Source organism: Alexandromys fortis, unplaced genomic scaffold (assembly GCF_014885135.2).
Source record: "Alexandromys fortis isolate MF-2015 unplaced genomic scaffold, M_Fortis_MF-2015_v1.1 scaffold_36, whole genome shotgun sequence".
In the NCBI taxonomy this organism is placed as follows: domain Eukaryota; kingdom Metazoa; phylum Chordata; class Mammalia; order Rodentia; family Cricetidae; genus Alexandromys; species Alexandromys fortis.
Window position 1 is genome coordinate 3,495,878 of NW_026067915.1, and position 16,349 is coordinate 3,512,226.

A 16,349-nucleotide genomic window follows, 5' to 3' on the forward strand; every position below is an offset into this window, starting at 1 on the left:
CCCGCCAAAAAAAAAAAATTAAGCTCCCAGGTCAGCAACAGACCCTACTGACTCTAAGAGAAAACTTCCTGCATCATACTCTGTCCCCTGAAACCTAAGAACAGGGTCAACAGCACTGCATGGTGCCTTGTCTTTGACACACTCCCCCACCAGTCATCCCAAATTACACAGAATTTGCATGCTCCTCCTTTTTTCTAGACCACCGGTCTCTCAAGGACAGAAAACCAACAAGACTCATTTCTGCAGTGGAGAACTGAGCTGTGTCCCAACATAGCACCATTGCATGCCTTGGGTGACCCCATCTCCCCTTCCTCATTATGCAAACTGCTACAACTAAAGACAAAGAGGGGAGATAGAAAAGAGAAAGTCATACAAAAGAAAAAGACCCTTAAATTCAGAAGTATCGTGAGTTGTGTGGTAAGTTTCTCTTCATAAATCCTCAAAACATTCCTTGGCCAACCACCTTTCATGACTTAGAAAGTGTCCTATTGGCAGAAAGAAAGCTTAAACGTTAAGGACACTTGTTATTGCAGAGGACCCAAGTTTGATTCCCTGTTGGGAGCTGCAGACTCCTGGCCCCGTGACTTTCTTTGCCTGCCTCAGACCCTTTGCTGCTGGAATGAAACAACTTGTTTTCCTGTGCCTGCAGCTACTCTGAGCACGAGACCCTTGTGGTTCCTGGTGGCAGGGGAGTGAATTCTGATGAGTTTTACAGCTGAAAATCCCAAGAGCTGGGGCGTGGCTATCAGTTAAGGATCCCTGGAACACAATAAAGTTGGCATTCTTGTTTCAAGGATGACTGTGTCCCTATCTCTCTCTCTCTCTCTCTCTCTCTCTCTCTCTCTCTCTCTATTTTTAAATCTCCAGCTAGTTCCCAGCTCACATACCGTCCCCAGCACCCACATGGCAACTCATAACTATCCATAACTTTATTTCCAGAGGATCGGCAGGCACGTGTATGGTGTACAGATAAACATGCAAGCAAAACACTCATACACATAAAATTTAACTGTCCTCTTTCCTTAAGCTTTCAAAGTCTCAACCATGAATTAGCTAAAGGTTAGGGTGTAGAGATTCGGTCCCTCTATCCTAATGCTTTTCAAAAAACTGTATTTCTCTGAGAAGTAGATTGCTTCAGTCTACAAAATCAGTGTTATACAAACTGCTCTCTAGATAGCAATAAAAGGTATGCTCCTTCCCAAGGAATACCCCAGCATGGGACTGAAAAAGAAACAGAAATGCTCACCATCCCAGGCAATGAATGTAGGGATGGAGGACACGCAGAAGACTCCAGAGACAGACGAGGATGAGAAGAGGGGGAAAAGCACAAGTGTGCTGGATCTGCACCTATTTCTACACTGTGCACTCTTCTTGCATGGTGTGGGCTCTTTCCTCCAGCTAGTGTTCTGATAGATTTCACCATGACCCAAAATAAAACCCTAAAGGAGAGGACTCCACTTTCTTCCAAACCAGTCAAATTACAAATTACACTCAGGCCCCGCCTTTGCTCTGCTCCAGAACCGGGAGGCAGAAGAGTCCACTCAACACTAAATAGAGGCCCATAAAGCAGTTCTGCTCTGCAACTAATCAGCTATGAGTTGTCGGACTTCAGTTGTTCCATCTGTAAAATGAAGGTATGAACAGTAACTGCCAAAGTCTTATTTCATCTTTATAACTATTTCTCAAAATTACACCTCTTTAGGTCACATTATTCTTAGGGACCTACTTAATAATACATAATTTGTTGGCATTTGTGTATGACAGTATTTAATAACAATGTGTATAATAGATGTTAAACTTTAGTGACTGTTTATCTTATCTGCCTGCCTCTTACACTTTCTATCTTCTGTACACCCATAAAAGACATAAAATATGGTTCAGTGATTAAGAGCACTTCCAGAGGACCCAGGTTCAATTCCTAGCACCCACATGGCAGCTCACAACTGTCTATACTCCAATTCCAGGGGACCCAACATTCATGACAAAACACGAATGCACATAAAAATATGTGTGTATAATGCATGTTATATATACACGCATACATATGTATAATATAATGTATGTGCGTATATGTGTGTATGTATACACAGGTGCTATCACTTTAAGGAAACAGCCTTAGAGAGCACGATGACTTCACTACAGAAAGCTACAAACTATATTGAAGCTCAAACCCAAGCAGTGTGACCCTCTGGTCCGAGCCATGTGCTACCTTTTATTTCACTCTGCCTTCTTATGCTTAACGAGATCTTCTCGGTGGGAAACAGAATAAAATTGAAGTATGTGGCCTTGTGGCCACTAGGTGGCAGCAGCACTGTGATAAAGCTATTAAGGTGTCAGGCGAGCCACCCGCTCAAAATGAAATCCTGAGACAAAGGCATTCTTGTTTAAAACAGGCACAGAAGACCGGCAACGCGTCCTGGAAAAACGCCTGCCAATGTGAGGTGTGCTTCTTTAGCAACACCCTCTGCACCGGTCTCCATTCTCCAGGATCAGATAAACTGCGAGGACTTGGACTTCCTGCGGATTTGGTTGTCTCGTGCTTCTCACAGCCACAACACTGATTCTGTCCCTAACCAACATGGCCTTCGTTCACCTCAGACAAGTCACTTGTTTCCTCTTTGAAGGAGCTGTGTGACACAAGACTGTGTAGCAGAGTATTCTGTGTCCCTAATCAATACAGATTTAAGTAAAAACTGTTTGATGATCTGCCACTCCTTACCACCGACACCGAACGCGGCCTCTGCAGCCAGCCAACAGGCAGAACTCAGTATTCACAACAGCCTTTGGGCTGAAGCCTGAAGGGAAAAATGTCAACTCAGGACCCAAGGAGACCAAGTTCTCAGCACAAATGAGATTTGTTTGACCCAGAGGGAGAGGAACAGAGGGTAGGGAATAAGAGACAAAGATGGGAGACAAAGGATGAGGGAGAAGGGGAAGGAACAAGGGAGAGGGGCAGGGATGGGTATTTGTCCCAGAGGACAAAGGACTGCCTCTGGATAGAGAGGAGGCAGATGGTGGAGCAAAGGCAAACGGTGGTCTATAAAGTAAAAGGGAAAATCCCTGTGTTAAGATGAGGTGCTTTCTTTAAATTGGGCATGTTAATTAGGTGAGCCACAGGGGGCTTTTGACTGCTGGACTGATAGCTGGATCTTGGTAGTCAGTCTCAGGAGAAGAAAGTGACCAATAAGGGAATGGAATTTGCTGTCTTTAGGAATTTAATCTAAGGGTTTTTAGCAAGGCAGAGAGAACGAGAAAGAAGGCAAGACCTGCCATATACACAGTCCTGCTTACTGGAAAAATATCAACTGAGATGTATAAAGGGCATTCCCGGCAGCATTATTCACAAAGTAGGAAATCACTTAATATTCATTCACTGAGGGAATACTAAGAAGCTATAAAAAGAGGTAACAATCACAATACTTCTTCTATGGAGGATCTGTTACAAGGTAAAAAGAGTAAGACACAGAACAGTAAAAGAAATGTGTAATGTAGAATATTATTTTAAGATGTGTTACATTTGTTTATGCTATGGAATATTTGTTTAATGATGCAAAGATGTGTTGCATTCTTTTTTTGTTTTGTTTGTTTTTTTGAAGACAGGGTTTCTTTGTGTAGCTCTGGAGCCTGTCCTGGCATGCACTCAGTAGTGTTCTCCAACTCACACAGATCTGCCTGTCTCTGCCTCCCAAGTGCTGGGATTAAAGGCGTGAATCACCACCGCCTGGCTTAAGTATTACATTCTTTTATGTTGCATTTGTTTAACTCTGTGAAGCTGTGTTACTTTTCCTATCTAAAACACCTGATTGGTCTCATAAAGAGCTGAATGGCCAATAGTGAGGCAGGAGAAAGGAGAGGCGGGGCTTGCAGGCAGAATAAATATGAGAAAAAGGAGAGGAGGATGCTAGGGGCTTGATAGTCAGCCACACAGCCAGCCATGGAGTAAGAAAGGAAGTTAGATTACAGAAGAAAAGGAAAAAGCCCAGTGGTAAAAGGAAGACAGGATAGTTTAAGTTAGGAAAAGCTGTCTAGAAATAATCCAAGTTAAGGCCAGGCATTCATAAGTAATAATAAGTCTATGTGTGTTTATTAGGGAGTTGGGTGGCAGGCCCCAAAAGAGAAAAGAGCAAAAACAGCAAGTGTGTTTGCCGTTGGGCGCTTATTTACTGAGAACAAACTGTGAAACAGTGTACCTGTAAGGAGAGAAATAATCACGGTGGAGGAGATGGGGCTAAAGCTAACCTGCTACACGTAAGCCTGGATTTACGTTGTTTTATAGGGACTGCGATGGTGTTTTATAACTAACACATTAAAAAGGAAAAGAAGCAATACTGAGCTGGACATGGTGGTTCACACCTGTAATCCTAGCACTTGGGAAGTGGAGGCAGGAAGACCATAGATTCAAGATCATCCTTGGCTACAGAGCAAGTTCAAGGTCAGCCTAGACTACATAAAACCCAGGTAAAGCAAACTAGAAGGAGGAAGTTATCAAAACTATGGGTCTTGAAGAGTTGCCACTGGCCAAAAACAAAATAATTTTGGGTATCAAAAAATTTACAATCCGTTCAAACAATTTAAACACATTAAAGTCTATTGGTTTCTTTTTAAAGGTAAAGCTCTCAGGTCGCCTCAGGAGATTGCTAGGCACAGATTTAAACATATCAAAGCCTATCTGTTAGTTTTAAAGGTAAAGCCTTCAGGTTACCTTTGAAGGTTGCTAGGCCACCAATTCATTGATGTAGTCTGAAAAGAAAGGAACAGAGTTAAGCATTTCTCTTGCCGTTCCTATCCCAGTTATATTTCAGGGTAGTCAGATAGTTGTGGAAGGCAGGTTCTTCAGCAGAGCGCCAGCTAAGCAAGCACTAAGACATGACACAACTAGAAAGTGCCACTCTGTGGCGTCGTGCAGTAACAGACCCAGGCACAGCTAGTCATGAAAGATCTCCCTGTTCATTAGAAGACTCTTGAGCAACTTCATGGTGGGTCAACTGAGCTGACAGCACAGGAACCAGTGCACAGCTCAACTGTAACATCCCAAATGGGAGGACTCAGATATCGTATGTCTCCCTGGTAATGAATGCAACAGATAATTTTCCTAATATAAAACCTACACCTATGGCATTTTTCTTGCATCTCTCATGAAAAAAACAAGGTTGAATCTAACATTTTGATCACTGTATTTCAACAGAATTTTCTATAATTATGGAAACATTTGTATCTGTATTACTCAAACAGTAGCCACTAGGCAACCTATGACTGCTGGACTAATGCAGCAAATGCAACTGGGGAACCACTTTTATTTCATTTAAACAGCACGGCTATATGATGACTACCACATGATGACTGGACAGTGTAATTCAAGACTTAGTGTGTGGAGGAGAGGTCACAGAGGAAGTAGAGGCACATTCAAAAATACATACAAACAGCTAAATTTTAAATAAATAGGAAAGGGAGATAAGAAACTGCTGCTGGTTAGAGGAGATAAACGCCTAGCAACCAGGTGCAGCAGACAGTTCTCTGCAGAATTTTGGTCCAAACAAGGTATTGCAAGCACATATGGAGTAGCAAGAGAAACCTGATCCCTCTGGACACTGACATTGTGTATTTTGCACAGATTTGTACTGATAAAAATAGTATTGTGGTTTTGTAAAAGTAAATCTAGCCCTTGGCATGGGACGCACCTTCGCTATGACAGCCAGAGGGTGGGGAGCACCTTCGCTATGACAGCCAGGGGGTGGGGAGCACCTTCGCTATGACAGCCAGGGGGTGGGGAGCACCTTCGCTATGACAATGTAGATTAGGGGGCTGGAGAGATGGCTCAGAGGTTAAGAGCACTGGCTGCTCTTCCAGAGGTCCTGAGTTCAATTCCCAGCAACCACATGGTGGCTCACAACCATCTGTAATGAGATCTGGCGCCCTCATCTGGCGTGCAGGCATACATGGAGGCAGAATGTTGTATACATAATAAATAAATAAATCTTTAAAAAAAAAAGACAATGTAGATTAATGCTGTCACCATCAGCTCCTTCCTACACAGTACTTGAGGGCAGAAAGGCTAAGTAACAGTCCTCTATGGCTCCACTGGAGGAAGCAGCATTGGCATAATTAACAATATCTGTATTGTTAAAACTTCAGTGTACACACATTTTAAACGACTGTGTCTGAGTTTGTAAATCTCTGACCCATTTTAGTTTCAAAGTCTCCTTTACTATACCGATCACTAAAAGACAGGTACAAGGGACAAAACTTAACCTAAAGATGGTGTTACATACCATAAGAAATTTTGTTTTATCATACATTAAGCTACAGACTTTAAGAGTAAGTGTAGCTGGGCGTGTTAGCGCACGCCTTTAATCCCAAGCACTGGGAAGCAGCCACAGAGGATCTCTGTGAGTTCAAGGTTCTGGTCTACAAAGCAGGTTCAGGACAGCTAGGGCTATTATACAGAGAAACTTTGTCTCAAAAAACAAAGTTTTAAAAAAAAAAAGAGTAAGTATAAATAGCTAAAGATAATTTATATTCATTGACCCTTGACTTACATACAAAATATAAATACAAAATTAAAACTAAATGGAGGTATTTGAGAAATTGAGCACCTACCTTGTTTTACTAAATAAATCTTAAAAATCTAAATTGGCCTCAAGAGAACTTAGAAAGTCAAGCGAGGTGATGCAGATCCTTAACCCAGGAGGCAGAGGCCAGCCTGCCTTATACGAATTGAGTTCCTAGCCAGCCAGATTTTTTATTGTTGCTGTTTTTCCGAGACAGGGTTTCTCTGTGTAACAGGTAACAGCTCTGGCTGTCCTGGAACTCGCTTTATAGATAAGGTTGGCCTCGAACTCACAGAGATCTACCTGCCTCTGCATCTGAGTGCTGGGATTAAAGATGTGTACAGCTCAGGTTCATAATAAAACCCTGTCTTAGAGGGAGAGCAGGCGCTGGAAGTGAAGGCGTACATTGGACAAGTGAGTATACAGTCCACACTGGCGACAACGCTCTGACTCCACGGTTTTGTAAAGGACAAAAGCCCTATTTGCAATCCAGACTACTGTCAAGTGTCGCCGTGATTACAGCCTTGTGGAACTGCCCTTTCAAAGCTTTCATTTCACTCTCCCAATATTGTTTCCGATGCTTGACTTGAAGGCAGGAGGCCATCTGCAATTCCCCTGCATCAGGGGTCCCGCCATACTTCCCCACCTCTCCTACTACTAACATTACCAGGGAACCCTGCGGGCTTCCCGCTTCGCTACTAGTCCCCTACACACACACGTACACACACACACTCCTTCACTACTGTCCCCCCCCCCGGGGGAGCTGGTCCTACGCCGGCGGCGACAACCGCCCGCAGCCTGCCCTCCTCTGCCGCCGAGGCCGCAGCACCTGGCCGGCCAGCACGGAGCTGCATATGGAGGAGTCGGAGCAACCCGGGGGTCCTGCGCCCGGGCGGCCGCGGGTGGACGGCAGCAGGCCTGGCTGCAGGCGGCGGCCGGCGACGGGCAGCGGCCGCGGGCCATGCGGCCTGGAGGTTAGCGGCACCACTGTGGCCAGGGCCGCGTCCGCACCACAATCAGCCGCCGCTCGCCCGGCTTTGGGGCACGCAGGCGGTTACAGAGCGCGCCCCCGGCCGAGCGCGCCCCCGCCGGGCCGGCGCGCCGTTCCTCGGGGGGGGGGGGCGCGTCACAACAAATGGACGCTCGTCCCGCCCCCTCCCCACGGCCGCGAATGGACTCACCCGCGTACGGGGTACGAGCGCGCCGCGCGTCACGTGACCAGGCGGAGGGGCGGGGCCGGGAGAGAGCCGTTTCGCGCGCTGTGGGTAAGGGTGCTTTTCGCGCCAGCGGCCCGGGTTTTGGAGGGTGACCAAGCGTGTGCCCTAGGCTTCGGGCGTCCAGTGCTTCCAGACACGCAGGCAGGTGCTCCCGACCGACCTTCAGAGCCACTTCTTTATTGTACGCCGCGCGGAGTGGAAGGGACCCGGCATGGCGACGCTCCACCTCCCCTATGCACTTCCGCATATGGTATCTCCAGCCTTCGGGCCGGAAGCGGCGGCGGCGGGCGGCTTTGCGTCTAGTGACCCAGGATGGTGGCCTGCGAGGGCCAGTTTTAGTGCCGGCGCCGTGCTTTTAGCTTAGAACTATATCTACAAAGCTGTAGATTTTGAAAATGTATATTACGCGTCTAATACTTGAAAAGAAATTTCTTGACAGTGTAACAAGCTCCCCTGTTACCAAGTTTTGTGCCCAGAGATCTAGGGGACTGGTGAAGAGATGGGCTCTTAGAACTTGCGTTCAGCATGGGTCTAAAGGAGACAACCTCAGAGATGAGAGTTTTGTATTATCGGGTGTGGGGGTGGGCGCTAGAAAGAGAAGGGTACATATGTAAAAATATGTTTAAGAAACCCGGAGAAGTTAGGACGTGCGGTAAGAGTTCGGCGCAGTGGCGGTTGCCTGGGCATTGTCTGTGCTTGCTTCTTTGTTCATGTAAAGGGGGGAGTACCCGACTGCATCACCCAAAGATCAGTCATCGTGTTGTGCTTGGAAGGACGGCCAAGCATTACTGATGAAGACGTGCAGGAGGTGGATGAAAAGCACGCCAGATGGCGAGCGTGTAGAAGAGGGACATGTTACAAAATATTGAGGCCAAATTGTAGAAAGATTGGGAGTCATTGGTACAGCGTTTACACGTTACCACTGAAACAGAAGTACCCTACCCACCAGTCCAAAGCTGACCTGATTTGTTTCATAAGGACAGCAGCAAGCCTTCGAGGACAGAAAGCCTCCTAAAGCTAGAGGAGTCAGACCGCTTAAGAAAAGGGTGCGATCTATATAGACCTGGTCAGATCAACAGAGCAAGTGTGAAGTGTAGCCCACAGCACAGCCCCAAGAACAAAGGAGTGATAGAAAAGTAGGAAAACTTGGGGAATTCTAGACGTGTAACTAGAACTGACAGGAAGGATTAGTTATACACTACTGCAGGTGGGAATCCTTCAGTTAGCACTGGCTAGACACAGTGAAATCTAAGTAAAAACGCTAAGCCGTCACCTGGTTCCTAGGTGGCAGGTGGAGCTGATGGTGGTGAAGGTTCGAGCCTGGAGGTGGAGTGGGGGGTGAGTGTAGAGGCCAGAGGTCAACAGCAGTGTCGTCCTCCGTCACTTCCACCTTGAATCTTTCACTAAATCTGGAACTTTCTGATTCAGCTAGACTGCCTGGCCTGGCCATCTCCCAGAGATCCTCCCGTCTCTGCCTCCCAGCTCTGGGATGAGTGCCAGGATCTGAATTTGGGTATTTTTGCAGAGCAAGCACTTCACCCACTGAATTGTCTCCCAGGCCCCTTCTTTGTCAGTTTTGAAAGTAAAAAACCATTCCCCCCCAAAACCAGATAGTGCTCACTTGCCTCAAATACTGTTGGAGCCAAGTGCATACTTGTATGGCAGAGTTAAACTGCAATGCCAAAGGTTGTTTCTTACATTGTTTCTTACACTGGTGGTGGTAGTTTCTGGCCTTCTGTGGGTTGCCACTTTTTGCAGGGAGTACAGTGGGGCATATTTGTGGAAAGGAACAAACTTAGAAGCTGGAAACCCAGAAGTACTCCATGATGACCAGTCTTGTGGATTAGATTGCCACTGTTTCAGGAGAAAAATTAGGAGTGGCCTATGGTCAGGGAGCACTGGGGCCAGGCCCTGAGGAGGGCCAGCAATGTGACTCAGTGGCATAAAGGCCAGCAAAGCCTGGCAGCTGAGTTCTACCTCTGGGACCCACCTGGTGGAGGAAGAGAACCATTTACCCCAAGATGTCCTTTTACTTCCACATGTACATACACAAAGAAATGTAATTTTTTTTTCCAGAGGAAGAGGGTTGGGTGTTGGGAGCGCAACATGAAGGTCCTTGCACCCACAGATCTCCAGGGAGACTAGGAAATGTTCAGCATACAGGATTGTCTTTCCAATGGGAAAAAAAGGAAAACCTGTTCTTCCATCCAGAAGGCTGGGAATTGGAAGTGACTAATAGCTTGATGATCTGTGATAATCTGTTGGGCCAGGACATACCAAGCTCGCACAACCAGGACTAGAGAAATAGTCTAAATAACCCTTACAATACTGTATAACCAGAGACTCCCCCAAACGCCCATAGCCAAGACCAGACGTGGCTAATAGTCCAAACGGCCTCTGTGCTATCTGTTTGACTGAGACCGAGATCTGACTAGACCCTTCCTTGGGCCCTTAAGCAAGTACAGGTGCCTATCTCTAGAACCCATCTTCTTGGAAGAAATGACATGTACCCTGAGTCAAGTTTTGTTGTGATTATGCTTCCTTGTGCACTGGGGATTGTATTGCGCCAGGTAACTTTTTCCAAATTATACTGTGTTTAAATGTGTTTGGAATAAACCACCTGACATCAGATTCCCCAAGTGTGATCCGAGTTGACAAAGTCAATCTGAACCCTGTTTTCATTCTCGCTTCCTCACAGTTTACTTCCCTGCCTGGACACCTGCAGGACCCTCCTCAGCTGGGGATGTAGGTCATTTGGTATGGGCCTTACCTAGTATATACAGAACCCTGGGTTCAATTCCCAGTACCTCGGTGGCACATGCCTATCATCCCATTGGTAGAGGCGGGGGAATTAGGAGCTTAGGCTGATTTTGGCTATGGAGAGTGTTTGAAACTCCGTCTCAAAAAAAGAGGAGGAGGGCCCGTTGGGTGGTGGTGCACACATTTAATCCCAGGACTCAGGAGGGAGAGGCAGGTGGATCTCTGTGAGTTCGAGGCCAGCCTGGTCTACAGAGTGAGTTCCAGGACAGTTAGGGCTACAGAGAAGCCCTGTATGAAGTGGAAGCCCAGAGGGACACACAACCTGGAGCTGCCACTGTTGATCATGGCATACTACTTTCAGAGCTCAGTCTGGACGCTGTTTAAGAAAGGAAGTGTTTCCTTGGCACGCCCATATTGTTCCTGCGTTAAGGGTTAGCAGTTGGTCTATGGCTAGTCACTTCACACGTTCCAGCTCGGTGTCACCCTGCATGTTCCCATAGCTTCCGTGTCTCAAGAGTGCCAAGGTTTGAGCCAAGGCAGGTGGAGATTTGTGCCAAATAATGGGGGAGGGCTTAAGGAGCAAGAGATGAGACTCAACAAAGACATAACAAACAGGGAAAGATTGTAAAGAAGACTACATTTAGATGCAGTGCCTTTCAGGGCTGTTTTCAGAAATGTGTTGCTCTCTGTTACACTAGGAACTTGTCTGTCAACTAGACCGTCTCTATACACAATCAAGAATCTGTCAGTGAAGTGAGGAAAGAGCTGTAGTCTTTTATGTTGTCACATGACCCATATAAGATGGGCCCTTCCTGGGATGGTATTAAGAAACAAAACAAACCACAACAAAACCAATTTCAAGCTTTAAAATGTGGGGAATCCTGGTCCTGGATTATACTGTACCCTCATTATGACCTCTTTGGCTTACAGAACTGACGAGACCAAAGCTGCAGGAAAATGGACAGCGAGGTGCAGCGAGATGGAAGGATCTTGGATTTGATTGATGATGCTTGGCGGGAAGACAAGCTGCCATACGAGGATGTCGCGATCCCACTGGTAGGTCGGGACAATGAGTCAGAGGTGTAATGTGGTGAGGCCTTGTGGATGCTGCTGGAAACCCGTGCTGTGGCATCTTCTAAATCTAGAAGCCTCTGGAAAACAGCTAGTTCATCTCTTCATGGCTCAGAACCATCTGGTGTAATCACCTTAGTTAGGGGTCATTCCAGAGCTGGTGCCCAGATTCTCAGAGCCATGTTGTGTCGCCCAAAGCCAAGGTGAGCCAAGCATGAGTTCAGTGGATCACCACAGAGGAGCGAGGAGCTTGTGTGTCCTCACTTCCCGAGTTCAGTGCATCACCACAGAGGTATTTTACGTTTGTAAAATAGATGCAAGTGATGCAAACACATTTGGGTTTTTCTTGCATGTGTGTGCACCTGTGTGCTATGACACACATGTAGAACTCAGGTCATCAGCCTTTGCAGCAAATGCCTTGACCCACTGAGCCATCTTACTGGTCCCGATTCAAATAATTTGTACGTATTGTAGATAAATATCATTTACTATATGTTGAACATAATTTTAAGGAGAAAAATAACTAAAGAAAATAGTAAATAAGAATTCAGTGGGAAAGCCTAACTGAATATTAAGCAGCAGTTTGTCAACACAAAGTGTAACTTCGGGTGATTGCACAGAAATACACGGTATCTGTGAACTCTGGGACCAAGCACAGATTCAGCAGATATAGGTTCACGTGTATCAGGGAATGATACCAGCTTCTGTCTAGTGTGGTCCTGTGGGATGTGAGTTAGTCTTTCCTATGTTTTCCCACTAGGGGGAAGTCTCATCTGTTACACTGTCACTGTCCCTCACCCAGCCCATATTGTCACATAAGCATTTGGAGTGCAGCATTGTTGTTGATACATTTGCTGTATTTAAAAACACATTCCAGCAAATCTGATTTGCCTTTACTGCATTTCCAGAAAGGTTCAGCATTGGCTGTTGTCAGTGTTTTTAGCCACTCATCCTAGTGAGTGTCGTAGAGCACCGGACACCCAACGCAGTGCCAAGCACTGGATCTAAATGTCCTCATTCTATCTTTACCAAAGCCTGAGATGTGAAAAAAGCTAATTTTTTCTTCCATTTGTGAGATGGGAAACAAAGGCCCCATGAGTTTGAATTATGTCATACAAATCAGCCAGCGAATGAATGAATGGCAGCCTGGGACTCCTCCAGTCCCTGCCCTCGGCCCTTCTGCCACACTGCCTCTTGTAAGAAAACCAGAGTCATATTCCATGCTGAAAGGGGAAGCGAGCCACGCTGAACAGAACCTCTGGCGTTTTCCATACATCAGTTTATTTTGACTCTTTAGACTGTGCATATCGGTTATGCAGGCTGTTCTAGGACCTCACGGGCTTTAGTTCCTAGTGCTCTTGTGTTTTCAGAAGTAAGTATTCGACCCCAGGTCCACGCCTGTAGTTGCAGCTCCTGAGAGGCAAAGGGAGATAGGATAGAGTTCAAGGTGATTGGCTGAGAGTGGGTGTGGTGGTGAGATGCTTTGAAGCGTGCGCGAGGCCCCTGAGCTCAGTCCCTACCAGCGCGGAAGCCACACAGAAGGTGACATAGTGAGTCCAAGGTCAGCCTGGGCTGCGTGAGGCCCATCCCTAAACTAAACAGAAAGAAATTTCCTGATGGTTGCCGTGGGTGTCCTTCCCTTTCAGAGTGAGCTTCCAGAGCCTGAGCAGGACAACGGCGGCACCACAGAGTCTGTGAAAGAGCAGGAGATGAAGTGGACGGACTTGGCCTTGCAGTGTCTCCATGAGAACGTCCCACCTGCTGGAAACTGACGCTGGGTTTCTTTCTCTTGGTAGAGTTTTCAAAAATATGTAGGTAAAACATGTTTCTTCTGTCTCCAAATTCAGATCTTTGAGTAATAAATCAACTCTCAAAAACATACACCCACTTGATGTTTTAGGAACAAAACACAGTGTAAAACATGTTTCTTCTGTCTCCAAATTCAGATCTTTGAGTAATAAATCAACTCTCAAAAACATACACCCACTTGATGTTTTAGGAACAAAACACAGTGTGAAATGTCCTGAATGAGAAGCTGAGACTTCTCAGGCATGCAGACGGTGGTCCTCGAATCCTGCAGTTAGTCCTGCACTCGCTAGCGCTTGAACACAGTCCATTAAACGTCTGCCTTTAGCTCCAGTGCGGCTGCTGTCAACGCTTAACACTTCCCAGCTACTGCCATGTGTCCTCCGGCACAGACAGTTGAAGATACAAGTGGGAAAGGCAAAGAGGAAGCCAGACGTGAAGGGAATCTCAGACCTGTATGTCCATGCCTGAGAAGCGTTCTGAGTGGAGGTACCTGTAGGTGTGTGTGCCTCAAGCAGATACCCACTCACCGATGACTGGCATTCCTAAGGTTCCCAGGCTATTTTCAGACCTTCCCTAAAAGGACAGACTAAAAAGTTACCTCTGAGGAGCTAGGGGATGGCTTAGTCAGCACCTAAGTTTGATCCCTAGAACTCCAGTAAACACTGGGTTTGGTTGCCCAGTGGTGTGTGCTTGTAATCCCAGTTAGCTGTTAGTTCCTTCTGCTCCCTGTCTGTGGTTGTTACCATTGGGCCACCGGAAGGGTCTCTATTTGATGGAGTACTCCTTTTATTCAGAATAGTAATGGCATCTCATGTATCAGAGCCCTGCAAATAGAAAATGCTGTGGATCCAAAAGCCAGTACTGGAGAGAGGCTGGAGAGGCTCCGGTAGTTAAGAGCACTTGATGCTCTTGCAGAGGACCTGGGTTCAGTCCCTGGTGTCCACATATTAGCTCACACCTGTCTGTGACCGCAGTTCCCGGGGTTCCCTTCCCCTCTTCTGGCCTCTGAGGGCTGCACATGTGAGGTGCATATGTACACGTAGACAAGATGCTCATACACATAAAAATAAATCTTATTCTAAAAAAGAATCTGTGGCTTGCCAAAACACTCATGCATATTTCACCACCAGACTTATTTCTGTTCACCCCTCGCCAGCCTTTGGCTTTGTGGTTTCAGAGGAAACAATACGACATCACCTGGAAAGTTGGTTGCAGCAACTTTCCTGTGCCCCACAGGCATGCAGACTCACCTGCCCTGCCTGCACGTCATCATCAGAAATGAGACCACAGCACCATACACTCCTTCTATAACTAGAGACAACCTAGTAGAAGAGAATCATCTTGAAAAAAATAAATAAAATCCAGTGTATAAACTAAGGATTTCAACATCAGGCATGTAAACTGAGGACATGACCGTTCCAAGGTATGGTTGAAGGGAAGATTTTTACTGTATATGTGAGGGAGAGAAGAGCCAGAGGCACCTGGAAGAGTTCAGGGTAGAGAGAGAAATATTAACCTGATCATGGTCTGAACGCTGTCATTGATTGTGAGAAGAAAGAGAGGAAGAAAAGTAGACAACAGAGAGAGAGAGGCAAAAGAGAAGCATAGGCCAAATACTAGGGTTCTAAAGAACGAGATGCCTGTGAGCTGAAGTTTAGGGTAGGGGCAGGGTGGGAACAGCCACAGGCACTTGTGATACAAAGGAGCCTGGAAGTCAGCATATGCTTTGGGATGCTAATAGGACCTTAGATGGCGATTTGTCTGAGTTCCTTTCGGAGCCTTTCTTGGGAATATTGGAGCACCAGTAAAATTGAAGTATTGCCTTGATTTTGACTGAAATGAGATATAATCTCGATAAGACCCTTTTTGATTTGTCTGATTGGCTTCTGGCTCTCATCTAAGTAGGGACTCCATGCCCAGGAATGTCCTGACTGGCCAGATTGACCTGATAAAAACAGAATTGTGATTCATTGTGTCCAATTAAGTGACCTAAACAGGACCAGTCAGAGACCGTTAACTCTGGCTTTGGAATTTGAGGGGAATAAACAAGAGAAGGCAAGCTGGGACTGTAGGGTGGCTTTCTTTCCCAAACACCCAGAGGAGAAAGTGTCTATTGCTAGAGAGGTTAAGAGGCTCTGTGACCCTCGGTGTCTGCCAACTTCTCCATTGTATGCCTGGGTTCAGATTGACACTGCTGGAGTCATCTTGAGTCATAGCCACCATGGCTGCACCCTTGCTGGTGTTCCCTGCAAGGCTTTCTAGCAAACTATAACTAGATAAAACCATTAGTCGGGCTCAGCGGTTAAGAGCACTGCCTGCTCTTCCAAAGGTCCCAGAGTTCAATTCCCAGCAACCACGTGGTGCCCTCTTCTGGCCTACAGGCAGAGTACTGAAAATACTGTATGCATAATAAATAAATTAAAATAAATAAATAAAAATAAAACCATTAGTCATCTGGAGCTCTACACTTAGACCTTGACTCCCAGGATGGACCTGACGCTTGCATATCATCTTAAGAAAACTGTGTACGAATCAGGAGCACCAGGAGAGAGAGCACGAGCAAGGAACTCAGGACTGCGAGGGGTGCACCCACACACTGAGACAATGGGGATGTCCTATCGGGAACTCACCAAGGCCAGCTGGACTGGGTCTGAAAAAGCCTGGGTTAAAACAGGTCTAGCTGAACATAGCGGACAATGAGGACTACTGAGACCCCAAGAACAATGGCAATGGGTTTTTTATCCTACTGCACCTATTGGTTTTGTGGGAGCCTAGGCAGTTTGGATGCTCACCTTACTAGACCTGGATGGAGGTGGGTGGTCCTTGGACTTCCCACAGGGTAGGGAACCCTGTTTGCTCTTTGGGCTGACGAGGGAGGGGGACTTGATTGGGGGAGGGGGAGGGAAAGGGGAGGCAGCGGTGGGGAAGAGACAGAAATCTTTAA

At 46.4% G+C, this 16,349-nt stretch overlaps 2 protein-coding genes across 12 annotated transcripts in view; one reads left to right on the forward strand and one right to left on the reverse strand.

Moving 5' to 3' along the window:
• Positions 1–7,872, reverse strand: part of Cep63 (centrosomal protein 63) — a 43,140-nt gene extending 35,268 nt beyond the window's left edge. For 2 of the 9 annotated variants that reach the window (XM_050139319.1, XM_050139318.1), the window contains exon 1: positions 4,703–6,568. In XM_050139319.1, the coding sequence (XP_049995276.1) occupies positions 4,703–4,731 (29 nt within the window). In that variant the 5' untranslated portion in view covers positions 4,732–6,568. Of the gene's footprint in view, positions 1–4,702; positions 6,575–6,597; positions 7,704–7,729 lie in introns of those variants that run through there. The other 7 variants (XM_050139313.1, XM_050139312.1, XM_050139314.1 and 4 more) reach the window with 7 other exon arrangements.
• Positions 7,709–13,574, forward strand: Anapc13 (anaphase promoting complex subunit 13). Of its 3 annotated transcripts, none has more exons than XM_050139323.1 (3): positions 7,709–7,813; positions 11,456–11,581; positions 13,243–13,574. In XM_050139323.1, the coding sequence occupies exons 2-3, from the start codon at positions 11,483–11,485 to the stop codon at positions 13,366–13,368; spliced, it is 225 nt and encodes a 74-aa protein (XP_049995280.1). In that variant the 5' UTR covers positions 7,709–7,813; positions 11,456–11,482; the 3' UTR covers positions 13,369–13,574. The 3 variants fall into 3 exon arrangements, with proteins under 3 accessions (XP_049995280.1, XP_049995279.1, XP_049995281.1); XM_050139322.1 differs by having other exon boundaries at positions 7,785–7,906; XM_050139324.1 differs by lacking the exon at positions 7,709–7,813 and adding an exon at positions 7,876–8,015.
• The last annotated feature ends 2,775 nt before the right edge of the window (positions 13,575–16,349 follow it).

Excerpts from the sequence above, each read along its gene's own strand:
- Anapc13 (XM_050139323.1), top strand. The coding sequence starts at position 11,483 with ATGGACAGCGAGGTGCAGCGAGATGGAAGGATCTTGGATTTGATTGAT. Across the intron at positions 11,582-13,242 it reads AGGATGTCGCGATCCCACTG|AGTGAGCTTCCAGAGCCTGA; the intron begins GTAGGTCGGGAC and ends CTTCCCTTTCAG.